At 39.3% G+C, this 15,891-nt stretch overlaps 3 protein-coding genes across 5 annotated transcripts in view; 1 reads left to right on the plus strand and 2 right to left on the minus strand.

Moving 5' to 3' along the window:
• LOC134663755 (homeotic protein spalt-major) overlaps positions 1-3,986 on the plus strand; it is a 31,261-nt gene extending 27,275 nt beyond the window's left edge. For all 3 annotated transcript variants that reach the window (XM_063520235.1, XM_063520233.1, XM_063520234.1), the window contains 3 exons: positions 830-1,008; positions 2,091-2,258; positions 2,652-3,986. In XM_063520235.1, coding sequence (XP_063376305.1) covers positions 830-1,008; positions 2,091-2,258; positions 2,652-3,017 — 713 coding nt within the window. In that variant the 3' untranslated portion in view covers positions 3,018-3,986. The remainder of the gene's footprint in view (positions 1-829; positions 1,009-2,090; positions 2,259-2,651) is intronic.
• Positions 3,987-5,602: 1,616 nt separating this feature from the next.
• LOC134663756 (26S proteasome non-ATPase regulatory subunit 6) lies at positions 5,603-10,002 on the minus strand. The gene is made up of 6 exons (XM_063520236.1): positions 9,619-10,002; positions 9,228-9,402; positions 8,432-8,591; positions 7,766-7,950; positions 7,038-7,213; positions 5,603-6,484 (listed from the first exon to the last, which is right to left on the minus strand). Exons 1-6 carry the CDS (start codon positions 9,894-9,896, stop codon positions 6,310-6,312), a joined length of 1,149 nt encoding a protein of 382 aa, XP_063376306.1. The 5' UTR covers positions 9,897-10,002; the 3' UTR covers positions 5,603-6,309.
• Positions 10,003-10,567: 565 nt separating this feature from the next.
• On the minus strand, positions 10,568-15,837 carry LOC134663358 (uncharacterized). The gene is made up of 2 exons (XM_063519721.1): positions 14,259-15,837; positions 10,568-10,663 (listed from the first exon to the last, which is right to left on the minus strand). The coding sequence occupies exons 1-2, from the start codon at positions 15,651-15,653 to the stop codon at positions 10,568-10,570; spliced, it is 1,491 nt and encodes a 496-aa protein (XP_063375791.1). The 5' UTR covers positions 15,654-15,837.
• Positions 15,838-15,891: the final 54 nt, after the last annotated feature.

The following is a 15,891-nucleotide window of genomic DNA, read 5'->3' on the forward strand; positions in this document are numbered from 1 at the left end:
TTAAACATCCCGCTCAAAACGATGTTTTTAGTATTTTTGACTAGATTTAGAAGTTCTGCGTTCATGTATCTAACATGTGTATTTTAGGATATATTTTGATTAATGCCTAAATATGTTAGGTAGTTAAAGGACAAGATTTTGAAAGCAAAACAGTAGCGCTAAGATGAAGAATCTTTGTAGACGAAACCTACCAGCTGTCGAATCGAAGGAAAACTAGGTTAAGTGATATTTCTAACCATTAAATAGGTACTCAGCGGCGCTTATACCTACCCAGTCCCTAGCGTAATATTTACAAATTCATACCAGCTTCTCTTAAGATAAGAAGTTAAAAGTGCCTAATTAAGAAATGAGGAAATTGAATGAAAATTGCATATTAATATTCGGAGTGAAAGTGAGATACCATAAAGTGTTGACCAGATGTACATTATGTCATTTCCCGTTAGGAGTTAAGAAAAATCCCATTTCCATAAAACTATCAAACATAAATCATAATCTCTCATGACAATAAACAAATTAGTAGGTAATCGCGATTTCTGTGGCGACTGGCCCAAAACATTTGTTTTAATATCCAGCTAGACAAGGGAAAAGTCGGCCACGGTCAAAGGACCTCTATATAACCCTTTATTTAAAAAGTTATCTAATTCACAGAATAAGTAATAGTACCTGTCACGATCAGCACAGATATGACCGCTAGGTGGCGACAGCGCCACGCGCGGATTATGGCAAACCTCAAAATTGGGGTCGAACGGATGGACTTTTAGCTACCTGTAGCAAAGCGACGAAATCGCGGAGTGAACCACGCCTGACTAAACTAACCTTGCCTCCTCAGTGGCGAGCGGGCCGACGCACCCTCCGCCGCCGGCGTCCTCCAAGCACCTGTGTGGCGTGTGCCGCAAGAACTTCTCCTCGTCGTCGGCGCTGCAGATCCACATGCGCACGCACACCGGCGACAAGCCCTTCCGGTGCGCCGTCTGCCAGAAGGCCTTTACCACCAAAGGGAATCTCAAGGTCAGTCCATATAAAACTTTCATTATTCTCATTGATCACACCACTATTCGGGCTCAGGGGACTGATTTTTGAAATTCGACCACTCGGTTTCGTGTATTTCGTTAAATGATATCTCCGCTACTAGGCGTTTAAATTATACTAATAGAATTGAAATCGAGTGGTCAATACAACTAGATTCCAAATTTCGATCGCTCGTATTTCAAGAATTTCAATTTCGCTGTTTTCCACCGATTTTCGAATGACGAAATCGAGCGATCGAAATTCAAAAATCGGCCCCCAGACGATGCGAGAACTCGCATGCGAATGATGCATGCCATGTCGGTTGAATTGCACGTAACCAACAGTCCGCAATGTAACTAATAAAATCGCATGCGAGTTCGCGCCTCGGCTAAATCAGCCCTTCGAGTCGGTACCTACGCCTCTCTTCGTGGTTTTTTAGCACACGAGGTCTTGTCATTGTCCTAGAAAACGAGAGTTAGACGGTTAGGTTACCTGACCTGATGGTAGCAGGTAACACTTCTTTCCGTGTCAATTTTGCATAATTTGTAGTCCAAAAATGGTAGGTACTAAAACTAAAGCCGAACCCACACGATCAATATCTTATATTTTTACTGTTATCTACTCAATAAAACTGATTCATATTGTTGTAATTGCGGTAAAAACAAAAACTAATCACTCAATTTGATAATTATTAAGTACTTATCAGGACTTTTTTTGGAGATTTAAACTCACTCTGTCGATTATTAGATATCTACCGATATAAAAAATCTAAAAAGAGGATAAAGGAGATTCTCAATTGGGTTGTATTGCTAGCACTAGCACATGATTGGCACGACAGTATCTCGAGAGATAGACTACCCGTCTCTCATTTTTATCTAAAAACCAAGCATTTGCATTTAACCAGTGCTATTTGTTGAAATGAAACTACTCATGAAGGCCTCACGTCTTGTGGTTATATGTAATATTTATGAGATGCATTATGGTCGTAAATAATTTCAATGGCATTTTAAACAGTTTTGTAAGGTCGGTCTTTTTCTTTTCATTAAATATATTTATTTACTAATGTGCAACTTGTGCCCCAGGTGCACATGGGCACGCACATGTGGAGTGGCGGTGCGTCCCGGCGCGGGCGCCGCATGTCGCTGGAGCTGCCGCCGCGGCCGCTGCACGAGCCCCACGACCTGCTGCGGCGGCCCGATCTCTTCTACCCGTACCTGCCCGCGCCCTTTCTTAACGGCATGCAGCAAAAGGTAAATATTTATTGCAGACTTGACTCTCTCTTTTTTGTCGTATCCTCATGGCTGAAGGACGTTACGAATGTAACACTTTTCACCAGCGCTCTCCAAGCCGCTGTCTTGGGCCCAGTGCATGTTAGCCTGCAATGTGGCGTTTGTGTCATTCTGTTTGTCTTTGTACCCTAGCCTACTAGATTAAAATACGCTAATAAGTTAGGTCATTCATTGTTGTGATACGGGAGCAATGCGCGACAAAATCAACTATTATCAAGCCAAATGAAAGAAAACTGGCTCAATTTTTTATTTCGTCGCTAGTGACAGTTCCTTACAGGCGTTTTTACACTGTCCGTCTCTTGATATTTCAATTAAATCATGATCGTAGATTTAAAACATAATTTTCTTCAACAGCTAAACGAAATATCAGTGATCCAACAAAGCGCGGGTCAGAACGGCGTCGGAAAATTCCCTGGTCTTCTCGGCTTCGGTGCGTTCGGCGCGCGGCCAGGCGCAGCGTCGCCGCTGGAGCGGCCGCCGTCGCTGGAGGGCGACGAGCGCCAGGCCGCCATGCGCGAGCTGGCCGAGCGCGGGCGGGAGCTGGCCGAGCGCAGCCGCCTGCGCGACGAGGAGCAGTACCGCTCGCCGCCCGCGCACGGCGCGCTGCCGCCGCCCGCGCAGGCCTCGCCGCCCGCGCCGCACCACCCGCACCCGCACCCGCACCCGCACCCGCTCGCCTCGCTCCCCCCGCCCGCCCGCACTGAAGGACTCACGGTCTAATCGGACCTAGAGTTGGAACTGCATTTATATCAGGTCGGAAGCAGGTCTCATAGGAGCCCACCCGAACACATTCCAAATATTGATACGCGATGTGAGCTTCTTATGTAATTAGTGCGATGGTCATATTAGTAACGCCGTCGTCGACGGGTGAACCTAGATACGTCATGTTTATAATGTACAAAGTTATATTAGCCGGAGTTTAAGGGACTAACTACGATGAAATGGGCGACTGTAAATGTGCAAAGCGTAGTGCTATTTAACGATGTTATTCCAAGTGTTATACGCCTAGTACCTATTTAACGGTAAGTAAGTTATATGCATGAGTACGGGCCTGGGGCAATGGGGGCGCGCAGCCCCGCGTGTATGTCATTACTCTGTGATAGAGCACATTTGTTACTGCATCTAGTTTCGACAAATTACTTCGGTAACGCCAAGTAACTTGAATACAGTCAAATGTGCTAACATCAAAGTAAATATAAATAAATAAATAAATTATCCCAAAAATTAAATAAAGTTTTAAGTCTTATATCTATAAATGTAAATAAAATGTATGATATAATTATAAATTAATATAGCGAAAATTTTAATATTACAGACAATTATAGTACATTTTATTGTACAACACTCGAGTGGAGTGCAATATGCATGATTTTTATCTAATGCCACATTCCAACCGACATATTATTTCAAACGTAATCTCGGGCACGAAATATTAGTAATCATGAAGTGCCTAGCTAATACTACATCGAAAATTACTCACCTGCACACGGCTCGCCGAGCCTACATTGTTGTACAATAAAATATCTGTCCTAATGCCGTATGTGACTACAACATATTGTATTTATAAGGCACACATTTTAAACTACCTACCAATTGTTGACCTAAGTTTAAATTATTGTAACAGAGGTTAATGACGTATTCATATCATGTAAATTAAAAAAAGTATTTGCATTTGAGGTCTACATAGTTGTAAGTATTTAGAGTCATAGCTATTATATTGCTTTAGAATACTTTGACATATCTTTGTAAAATACGAGCGGCTGTTGACGTCTTGTTGAAATTAATAGGTTACTACCGCTAGGGTATTGCCAGTACTCAGACTGACCTTGCGAGATGTTCCCGGGACTACTGTAACCTTGGAGCATTTAATAACTGGAGTCGCCTTCAAGAGCTTACCCCTCTGCCGAAATACTTACACAATTGTGCAAACTTTTGTATGAACTGACATAGCTATTTGTACGTTACGTACAAATAATGTAGAAATAGCAATACATTTGACGTCGCTTCCCCCGCATAATTGGCAGATTGTTTCGTAAAGATAATGACAGAGATGACATCTCCAGTTACTAAATGCTCTAAGACTGTAACATTTCTTTCCAATGTGCATTTTCTGAATGGCAAAGATTATTACTATCAATATTAATATTTGTAATACTGACATGTCAATCATATCAATTTAATTCCTCAAATTTGCTTCAATACTCATACACATCAATATTTATAATATTGACATGTAAGTATTGTGTGATAATATTGATAGTGTAATCCGCTCTTATGCTTATAGTCACCGATAGTCAAGTCTCCGTGTTGGGTTCTAAACGAACTATGTATGTTTTATGATTACTAGTTATCTGTGTATAAATGTCCTACTAAATTATTTATATGGAGTATAAATCATGCATGCACTCTTAGTATTGAAGGATGGCTTGTGAGGCGGTAGGCCTCACTAAAGGCTCCTCTCCACGTTGGGCCAACGCCAACGCCAACGAGGGACGCATTTATGCGTTAGAGGGAGCAAGTGATATTGCTATCTCATTCTACCGCATGGCTGCGTCCCTCGTTGGCGTTGGCGTTGGCCCAACGTGAAGAGGAGCCTTAACAGTTTAGTTGTAATGGGTAAATTCTCATAGCACCTACGATTCATTACTTTCAAGTTGCAAATAGATCCTAGAGAGTAGTATTAGTCATGAATATGATGTGTCATGGTCATGTCAGTATAAATAATCATTGTAAATTATTAAATGTTTATGTAAATGTCCAAAAAGTATTCAAATTATTTAAAAAACAATTATATTAATAATTATTTTCTTTTTTGTTCTCCTTTATCCTTTAAACCTCCTTTTATTTTTACATATACACCAAACAAAAATAGTTCATCATGAGGTGTATTCATAGACTACATAGGAATCCTCCAGACAGAGTTAAGAGCAATTGTTTCACGCAACCGATGATGCCAAAGATGCGAGGGTGCGCGGGACGAGGTGAGCGAAGCCTCGTCCCGTGATTGGTCCGTTCAAAGACATGGACGTCAAACAAAGACACTTTCGACTCGAACATGGAGTAAAATTACCGTATGCGTGGCAGAGGGGGTAGCGCGACTATGCTCAGTCTGGAGGATGTTTTGTCTGTGGGTCTATTATCGCACGTGCCGTAAGAACTTCTTCAAACTAGATCGAACACATTATGGTTTGTATGTTAGTGACAAAATGGATTCAAAATTACAAATATCAAGACTTACCAATTCTACTATTCTTTTTAAATAAAAATGTAGGTACCTACCTACATTTTGAGAAAATAAAAAAAGGTTACTTATTATATTTTTATATTGAGATGTTTATAAAATAAATTTCAGTAGGTACAATTCAAATTATTAGTGAAGTAGGTAAATAATTACATTGTTGCTAAAATATGCGTGGTGGTTTTCGCACAGTTGATGTGACTTTTAAAATGTTACAAACGTTCGTTAGATCTACAATACCTACATATCATACTTGGAGCCTGTCAGGCAAGAAACTGACTCATATTTGTGGTTTAATATTATAATGTTTGGCCCTTTCACATGTTTGACATATGTCACATGTAATTTTTCACTGTTTTCTTCCGGCCGATGGGACAGAATAACAACAAGAAATTGTCAATCAACTCATTTATCTGTATCTGCGCGGTACAGTCGACGTCGACCTGGGTACTTAAATTGGGGCACTCACTGTACGTACAGTCAGCAGCAGAAGTTGCTAAGCAGGCCAGGTGTTCAAAATGATCTTGATGCGACATTAGTGTTAAGCCTTTATAAGACAGAGGGAACATATTTCCCACCTGATTTCGAACTTTATTTCTAAGTGGTAGGGTTCAAATTTGCACAATTCCTGACACCCTAATGCCTTATAAAGGGTTAAGAGAATAAGTGCGTGTCAAAGTAGTTTTGAACACCTCGCCCGCTTAGCAGCTTCTGCTGACTGTATGTGAAAGGGCAAGCACTCGGGTAGATAATACATGTAGGAGCGGGTAGCGGCTAGAAGTTGATGACGCTGGCGAGTTTCTTGACGCGGTTGAGCAGCAGGTCGCCCTCGCGGATGGTGGCCTGGTAGAGCTGCGAGCGGTCGGCGTCGGCGCCGCGCCCCGCGCCCGTCACCACGCAGCCCGCCACCGCGTCGATGCGGCACTGCAGCCGCCCCGCCGCCGTGAAGCTGATGAACACACCACATGTTCACTAATGACTCAGTAGAAAAAAGGCGAGAATATTAAAAGATTGAAACCTGATTGAAGATTGATTGTTTGTGTAGTAAATTGACGCAGCACTTCGGGTTCACGACTTTGCGCTGTGATTCGCGCATGAGTATTGCATTACGATATAAGTACGAAAAGTAGGATATTCTCAACAAGAGATATATTTTACAGTATGTACTCTGGCACAGCGACCTTGTCAGTAGAAAAAGGCAGCAACTTTAAAAAATGTAGGCGTGAAGAGTGGACTTCCCATAGAAAATTTAAACTTCACGCCTTTTCTACTGACAAGTTGAGTGTGTTCAGTATAGTAATCAGATGTCAAAAGTCAAAGTTAGTAGAAATAAAGACACTACACAAAACATTCGATTTTTGTATGGGACCCATGACCCATGTCTTTTGCAGTTAAAAAGATTCAAACCATATTTCTGTGGTTCAATCCTAGCTTGGCCTTCTTCATAAGAGTCTAAGTTTTGACGCTAATATTATGTAATCAATTGTTGCAACAGAACTCACTTGGAGATCTCCTCCTCAACGAACTCGCGGGTGACGCCGAAGGTGGCGGCGATGTTGTCGAGACTCAGCGAGCGGTAGGCGCGCAGCAGCTGCACGTAGGCCTTGATGCGCGCCTCGCGCACGTAGTGCTGGTAGTGCGGACGGAACACCGGGTCCACGCAGATCTGGGTCTCCACCTGAAGTAGGAGACAGTCAAAATGTTAATAAAAATAATTCAAACACATTTGTACCCAATGTAAATTTAGTTTGTTAATATCCTTAAGCAAGCTATGGAAAAATTCCAAGACATCATTATTAATATCATTTTCTGGATTCTGGATAACGTAGGCTAACATCATCATATAATGTCTCTTCCCCACCTATATTTAGGACTCTTCTACTAATTATTAATTCATTATTGCAACACCCGTGATACACCTTTGCAGACAAATTCCAGAATGTAAAGTACCTACCATTACCTACCTATGCTATATCCTTTTCCGGATAATCAGCATAACACATTTTATTATACTCACACATTTCTCAGCATATTTGGTATTTCGCTGGTCAAATATCAATGATATTTCTTGTTGCTTGGTAGTTGGTAGTAGTAAATTTTTGGTTGTTATGATAGAAGTCTATCAACCATATATGGTAACCAAAAATTTTATCAACATGTAGAAACACTCATAATTTGTCCAAAGAAATTCAATAATAAATTTAAGGCAGCACCCCAGTGCAGTACTCACCCAGGCTAAGCTCTTCATGAAGTCCGCGTACCGGCACTCGTGCAGGGACTCGACGAGCTCGCGCAGCTCGGGGAAGCGCGAGCGCAGCGCCTGCACGGCGGCGCCCTGCCGCCGCAGCGCCGCTTGCAGCGCGTGGCGCTCCAGCGCCAATGCGCAGGCTAGCACGCAGTATTGGATTATTGTGCCTGAAAAATATCATGACGTCACATGTCAAGACTTGGAAAACAAAATGAAAACGTAAGGCAAAAAGATGCAGTGAGCAGAGGTGAAAATCACGTTTTTGGGCAACACATGCATAAAGCTGTGGGTCAAGATGATCAGTCTCAGACTCTCAGGTAATAATATAGTACCAGTCACTGAGAGAGAATAGTGATTAAAAAAAATGCCAAGGTAAGGGAATAGTTTAGACAACTTGTACATTTTTCACTTAAGAACTAACTGGGATCTACCTAATAACTATAATATATGTATAACTAAAAAGGGCTGCTCATATAATTTAGTTATAATATCATGTTTTATTCAAGAATTGTATTTTGGAGCTTCTGTAAGACAGCCTGCATTCAGCAATATTTGCCCTAAATGATGCATCTACTAAAAATATACAGCTAAATAAATGCTAAAAAAAACATATGCCATAGACCTAAGATAATAAAAGTATCTTCTTACCAAAATCAACCAATTCATAAGACTCAAAAGTGGAGACACAGTCAATGAAGAGGTCTGCAGCTTTGCTGTAGTCTCTGACAGCCAGGCAGTAGATAGCTTCATAGGCCTTCAGCTTGTTCCTTGAACGCCAGTCTCCGCCTTTGTCTACCAGCTCATGGGCCTTAAAATATACATTTATTCTGTTAATAACCTTAATTGATACCATAAGCTTTGATGGCCACTAGGCTATCAACGGCTATGGCTTGGAGGCCATATAGGTTGCGGGTGTAAACCCCTACTCTGATGACTTTCTTGAAACTGGTGTACATATCATTTAATATTACCAGATGCTTTTTGGTGAAGAAAAACTAAACACAAATGCCAGGGTTTCGAACTACACATAGAATGTCATTGCCAGTGGTAACAAAGAACCAAAAACACTAGGAGTTTTTGATTCTCATTTTAAAGAAAGGGAAACTGAACAGATTAAAGATAAAGTTATTTTATTGAGTTAATAAAGGTGCTTAAACTACTTACATTGTATTATGGTACAAAACCAACAGGCAAGAAAGTAAGACAGAGATTAGCTAAGTATTGATAATAATAAATATGAATTTTATCAACCTCTATGTTCAAAACTAGTGTAACTTGTGTAAATCCTAGTCCTGGCGAAATTAAAAGGAAATTCAACTACATTTTGTACATAACTAGTTAATTATCAATACCAATTACAAAATTATGCTGTGCATGACTCAACAGAACCCTTTGTTTAGGTCACTACACCATGACATCCAATTCTCAATGTACAGATGTTTACCTTATTAATAGCCTTTCCCATATCCTTCACATTGCAGCCGTGGAAGTAGGCAATTCTGAACAACGCAAATATAGCGTCAAGTCTTCTATTGGTGGTCAAGGTGGAGTCTTCATATTTAGAAGTAGCCAAAGCCGTGGCGCTCTCTTTGTCGCCAATAGAGCACATGTAGTCTAATCTGAAAGTGACATACTTATGTTTTAAGGCAAACTTCTTTATGTGATCATAATGACCTAATAATGCCATAAACATTCATGTGTTATTTATGTATAAACATACATAAACAACACGCCTGGTGGTATTCCATCTGTCCAATGTGCATTTGTGTCTCACATTTTGCTTAATGAGAGACTGAGACGCAGTGCACATTGGACCAAGGAGAGCTTATCCTTACCTGTCCTGCCAAACTGGCGTCTCGGAATCATCCTCCTCGAATTTAGATAATCGATCTTGATTCTCTTTAGCCATGGCATCATGTAACTTTTGATCAAATGGCCAGCCCAACTCAGCACAAACCTCCTTGTAATAGGGGGCCATATTTCCAGCCTTTATCCCTTGAAATAGTTGCTCCCGAAGCTGTGCATCATTTATTAAATCGGGCAAAGTCAGCTTGAATTTAATGCCAGCCAGGGCCATGTATTCTGGAGTTTTACCCTCAGCTGATAGCTCCATGTTTTCGATTTCAAATATAACAATTAAACAAATAGAAATCACAAGAAATAACAATTTCACACAGCGTATCCAAAATCCAAACTAGCCAGTCAGAGCTGTCACGGATTGGCAGGTTATGCTGTCAAAAAATACTTGGTCATTGGCGGGTTACTAGTAGAGAAAATGGCGCAGATATCCGGAATTCCGGACTTCTTCTTTAAATAAAAATGGCTTCAATTAAATTTAAAGCAAAAAATATAATACTGTACGGATTTTTTTTTTCTCTCTTTATTTTTAGAGCTTGTCACCGAGGTGAACATGTCGCTCCATAAAAAACCACAAATTAATATATTCTTACAACTAACTTATTCTACATACTAAAGCTTTTCGTACAAGCTGCAATAGCGCCATGGCGGCGTCCGACAGAGGAGCAGCCAGGACGCTATTGCAGCCCCCAACATCAAACATATTATTATGGCTTGAAAAAGCCAGTTGTATCCGAGCAGCTTCATTCCGGACACATTCCATTATAACATGGTACACGTCTTCTAATACATCACATTCATCACAATTAGGAGAAGGAACTTTCTTCATTAAATAACCGAATTTATTCAATGGGATATGTCCAGAACGTAGTCTCATCATCAATACAATGTCACGTCTATTAAGCAAACAATCAATCCACGGTGTCATTAAAGGATGAGGTTGGATCGTCTTGTACCAAATACCCTTCTCTGTTGATCTCTTATCAAAGTATTCTTTCCATAAAGTATAGGTTCTCTGTTTGGCTAAAATTATACAATCCGTATAAAAAGGCAAGGTATTACATTCTACTCCACCATGACAAGCCAGCCTGGCTATGGAATCCACTACTTCATTACCGGCTATACCTACATGAGATGGAATCCATTGCAGAATTATGGTCTTATCTTGCGATTGTAATTTATCAATGATATTTAAAATGGAATAGGCAACCGGGAGACATCGATTTTTCGTGGTACACCGAGCAATATGCTGCAGAGCACTTTTAGAATCTGACAGAATGACTATATGATTGCAATCTAGGGATTGAATGTAGTATAAGGCCTCAGCAATGGCAACCAACTCGGCGTGCATTATTGACATATCATATTTTATATGTAATTTAACCGATACTTTCGATTGAGGGTCATAAATCGCAGCACCTAATGAGTTTTTTTCCTTAGAACCGTCGGTATATATGCAATAAAATCCAGAGTAATTGGTACGTAAAAAATTGTTAACAAAAGTTCTTAGGGAAATTGTGTCATACTCGCGCTTAGATTTGTTAATAGAAGTAATGTTTAACTTAATAGATTTAGAAATATCTATATGATTTACCCATTGGTCCAAAGTAAACATTTCTAATACCTTACTGGAATACATAGTTGTTAACTTATACATATTATGAATGGTAAGAAGAAGAGGTTTTTTATTTCGCAAAGTGTCTCGAACTTGTAAGTCATTATTTAATCCATCTAAGAGTTTGATAGTTGTGTTATCTTCAAAAGATCTAGATTTTAGCCAAAACTTGGATGCCAAATAGATGCGACGAATGTACAACGGCTGTACACACAATTCGCATTCCATTGCGTGTATAGGAGTAGACTTAATAAAACCGCCGATAGTCCTCAATGACTGATTTTGAATTTTATCGAGTTTGTACAAATGAGAATCGCAACTATCGTCGTAAAGAAAAGACGCATAATCTATTCGACTACGAATTACAGCAAAGTATAATCTTCGGAGATGTTTTGGATGGACACCCCATCCCGGTCCAACTAGAACTTTTAAAACATTGGAATATTTCTGAATCTTTTGAGCTAATTCGTTAATATGTTTTTCCCACCTAAGAGATCGATCCAACCACATTCCTAGATACTTAACACACTCGACTAACTCTATTTTTTTATCATTAATTTTGATGCTTATAGGTTTTCTATTAATACCTTTTTTAAATACACATAACTTAGTTTTAGATATAGATATTTCAAGACCGAGATTATTCAGACATTTGTTAAAAATATTAAGGGACTTTTGTAATACATCCTCGGCCTCCTCTATAGATTTCTTTGTAACATATAAAATATAATCATCTGCATACTGTGAAAAGTAAACACTTGAAATTGATTTTTGAATATGCAAAGTATAAACATTAAAAAGCAATGGCGAAGTAGGATCTCCCTGAGCCAACCCGCGACCAGTTGATCTTCTTAACATAGATGCATCAGTTTGTATTGTGAGGTATCTTTCCTTTAAGAAATTCCATAGATATCGACAAATATGATGTCCGACTCGTAGCCTGTCAAGTATTTCAATTAAAATGGGAACACTTACATTATTATATGCATTCTCAATATCTATGAAACACCCCAAAGTGATCATATTTTTTGAAAATCCGGTCTGAATCCGACTAACTAAGCTACTTAAATTATCCAAAGATGATCGACACTTTCTAAAACCAACAGTTTCTTCGGCAAACATACATCTTTTTTCTATGAACCATTCCACCCTCCTATTTATCATAGAATGAAATATTTTACACACACATGAAATTAAAGAGATTGGTCGAAGAGCAGAGTCAGAGGAGGGGTCTCTTCCGGGTTTAGGTATCGGGACTACACTAATTTCTCTCCATTGAGTAGGGACAAAACCTATGGAGTAGAAATTATTGTACAATGATAATAGTAAGAGTTTTCCTTTCTCAGGAAGATTTTTAATCATAGAAAAAGCTATCCCATCAAGACCCGGAGCAGTATCCTTTGGTTTAATGCAAGAATCTAGTTCATGTAATGTAAATGGTTCGTCTATAACCGTGCCACCCGACTCAATCACTGGCGTCGGCGGTGTTACATAATCTGGCGTGAGAGAACAAAGAAGATTATGAGCTTTTTCTGCACTAACATGAGGCCGAGAAGACCTATAGCCCTTTACCCATTTCATCCGAGACCAAACTTCAGAGGCTGATGAGGACTCGCTTATGGAGTTGCAAAATTGTTGCCAACTTTCATTTCTACGCGTTCTAATAAGTCTCTGAGTGTCTCTTATCTTAGCCTGAAGTTCCTCAAGATTTTGTGGTGTAGGATTTCGTCTGAACAATGAGAGAGCTAAACGTCTTTCGGCAACGGCTTTGGATAAATCCTGGTTCCAGTATGGTTTTGGTTGGAATTTTTTTGCTGGATTATTGTTAATTTTAATATATGGTATGAAAAGATCAGCAGCTTCATTTATAATACTTAAAAAACAATTATATGATTCTTGAGGAGCTTCAGGCAAAGACAAATCAGCAAACTTATTTTCTAAATACATTCTGTACTCATTCCATTGAGCCTCTTTATAGTTTCTCTTTGGTACAGCAGAGTTAACACAAGAATTTAAATATGTAGAAATCTTTATAATTAGGTGATCGCTTCCTAGTGATTCTTTCATAACGTTCCAATTAAATGCAAAATAAAGATCAGTAGATACTATAGAAATATCTGGAGACGACTCCTGTAACATTCCATTCACTAGGCGCACTCTTGTGTGGCTGTGATCATTAAGAGAAACTAAATTACAGTCCACAAGAGAATCATATATTTGAGTGCCGCGAGTATCCGTTTTATATGACCAGTGGCCTATTTTATAAAGCTACAAGTTACAATTTACAAGCGGAAGTCTCTTTCTAACCCTATGTATTAGAACGAGACTTCCGCTTGTAAATTGTAACTTGTAGCTTTATAAAATGGGCCACAGTTGGTGTGATGGCCATTAAAGTCACCCATGATAATCACGTTATGTTGCACGATTGAAAAAATAAAATCCCAATCACTCTGCTGAGTCACTACAGAAGACGGACAGTAAACTGAAATCACGTTTTTAATTTGATCACAATTAAACACTTTAACGTAAACAACTTCTACACCAGGATTAGGGTGTTGAACACGACAATGCTCAGACTTAATCGATTTATGCGTAAGGATTGCAACACCACCATATCCATCCGATCTGTCCGCCCTATATATATTATAATTACTAATGCGAAAATAACAGTCGGAATCTAACCATGTTTCCCTAAGTGCCGCTATATGGATCTTCTCCAGAATAAGTAGATTTTCAAACGATACTAACTTTGGTCTAATACTTTGTGCGTTCCATTGCAACATGTTAAGTCTGCACTGCTTTAAGTTACTAGCCATCTGTGGCGTTAAAAAAGGATTTTAAGCAGGACATGTCAAGTATATTCTTCATAACAAAAGATAAAAGCCATTCTAATCCAGTTTGAACCCCTAATTTTATTTTTTCAACTATCGTCAAGTTTTTCATGAATATGATATCTTTTAACTTATCAATTAGTGAACTAAATTTAAGTTTATTTTCACTTACTTCCTTGGGTTTGCTCGTTATTTCTGGTAGAACGTCATTATCATCAGTTTTCATACTTGATAAGTTATTATCAGATATACTGTCATCTTTTTCTCTCACTTCGGCCTTCCTGCGTTTAGGTTTAGTACGGCTTGCCTTTTTAGATGGAGTAAACGATTTTTTTTTTTTACCTGGGGCATCACTATGAACTTCAGCTTGGGTCACCACTACTTTTGCATATGCTGGTTCGATTACCGCAGGCTCCACTGTTGATTTTTCAGCCACTGAAGTCGTCTCAGTTGTCCTAAGCGTAGGGGGAAAGTTTTCCTGATACATTGATGCCGCCGGGGCTGGCGGGCTACTAGAACCTGGTTCATATTTATTCAACGCCTTTTTATATGTACAATTAAATTCAGCCATAATCTTCCTTATGTTTCTTTCTTTTTGGTAGAGTGGACAAATTTTGTCTAAAGCCATGTGATTTCCTGAGCAATTACGACATGTGAATACAGTTGTCTCGCAATTTGAATGTTGGCCTCCACACTTAGGACAAGTAGATTTTTTGGAACACGTTTTCTTTGTATGACCATACCGCCAGCAATTGGCACAAAGTGATACTGGAAATAAGTATGGTTCAACCTTAACTCGCATTTCATGTATATAAACGTAAGGTGGTAATATGGGGCCTTTGAAACATACACGTACGGTCTCACTGTCCTTCCATCCTGATTCATCTGAACTTTTTCTACTTAATCTTTTTACTGAAACTATTTCTACTCCACATGTCATACTCTCTATCATATCTTTTTCACTTAAATCTAAATCCACATCCTTAATAATGCCATAAGAAACACCAACCTCGTATGTTTTTTGGCACCGCCAGCCCAACTCCTCATGCAAAGCAACCTTGGACATAAGCCGCTCAGCGCTGGTTTCATTATCAAATTGGACAAGCACTTTATATGAATTAACGTACCTGACTCTAATGATACCTAGAATATCATGACTTTTTAGCAGCTTCGCTAGCGCAAATTGTTTTGGCAGCATATCTTTGCAAATAATGCTTAATTCTGTGCCCACAGATAATTCTGGGTTAAACACATAACGGCGTTTTGGATTTTTGGTAACTAATGTCCATTCAGCGTCGTCCTTCCTCTTGGTTGCATAGGAATGTTCTGTCGTAATAACTGTCTCCGTACTAACCTTGGGAAACTGTCTTGCCTTAAGCTTACCCTTGACCTTAGGTGAACTTAGGTCAACTGATGGATTCGGTTCACCATTATCAGTCGTCATTTCCTGTAACTCGAAGTCCATATCACGTTGTGTTAAGTCCATGGAATCATTTTGTAGGATTGTCTCGGAGCTATTTACGTGATTTGTAGTTTCATTTGCGCCATCACCTCTATTGTGGGACATTGGTTTCGGATCCCGACTGTAACAGTCGGGACCGCTTCAAATTTATGAAAAACCAGAAAGTTAATTATTTAAGAGTATCTTAAAACACAAATAACTGAAAGACACGCGTTAATTGAATATAAAATTAATAATTTTACACAAGAGTTTTCAAAACACGTCTTGCCGCCATAAAAGTTTTTTTTTTTTTCAAATACTGTACGGATACAGGGTGAGGAATTTCGGTGCTGAGTTTTAATTT

Source organism: Cydia fagiglandana, chromosome 4 (genome assembly GCF_963556715.1).
Source record: "Cydia fagiglandana chromosome 4, ilCydFagi1.1, whole genome shotgun sequence".
NCBI lineage: Eukaryota > Metazoa > Arthropoda > Insecta > Lepidoptera > Tortricidae > Cydia > Cydia fagiglandana.

What these genes read in the sequence shown, in the direction of transcription:
- LOC134663756 (XM_063520236.1), bottom strand. Translation starts at nt 9,896, where the DNA reads ATGGAGCTATCAGCTGAGGGTAAAACTCCAGAATACATGGCCCTGGCT. An exon ending in ACGCCAGTTTGGCAGGACAG is followed by an intron (nt 9,403 to 9,618) that starts GTAAGGATAAGC and finishes TGTCACTTTCAG; the next exon opens with ATTAGACTACATGTGCTCTA. An exon ending in TTATGAATTGGTTGATTTTG is followed by an intron (nt 7,951 to 8,431) that starts GTAAGAAGATAC and finishes GATATTTTTCAG; the next exon opens with GCACAATAATCCAATACTGC.
- LOC134663358 (XM_063519721.1), bottom strand. Translation starts at nt 15,653, where the DNA reads ATGTCCCACAATAGAGGTGATGGCGCAAATGAAACTACAAATCACGTA. An exon ending in TAACGAGCAAACCCAAGGAA is followed by an intron (nt 10,664 to 14,258) that starts GTAAGTGAAAAT and finishes GTATAATTTTAG; the next exon opens with CCAAACAGAGAACCTATACT.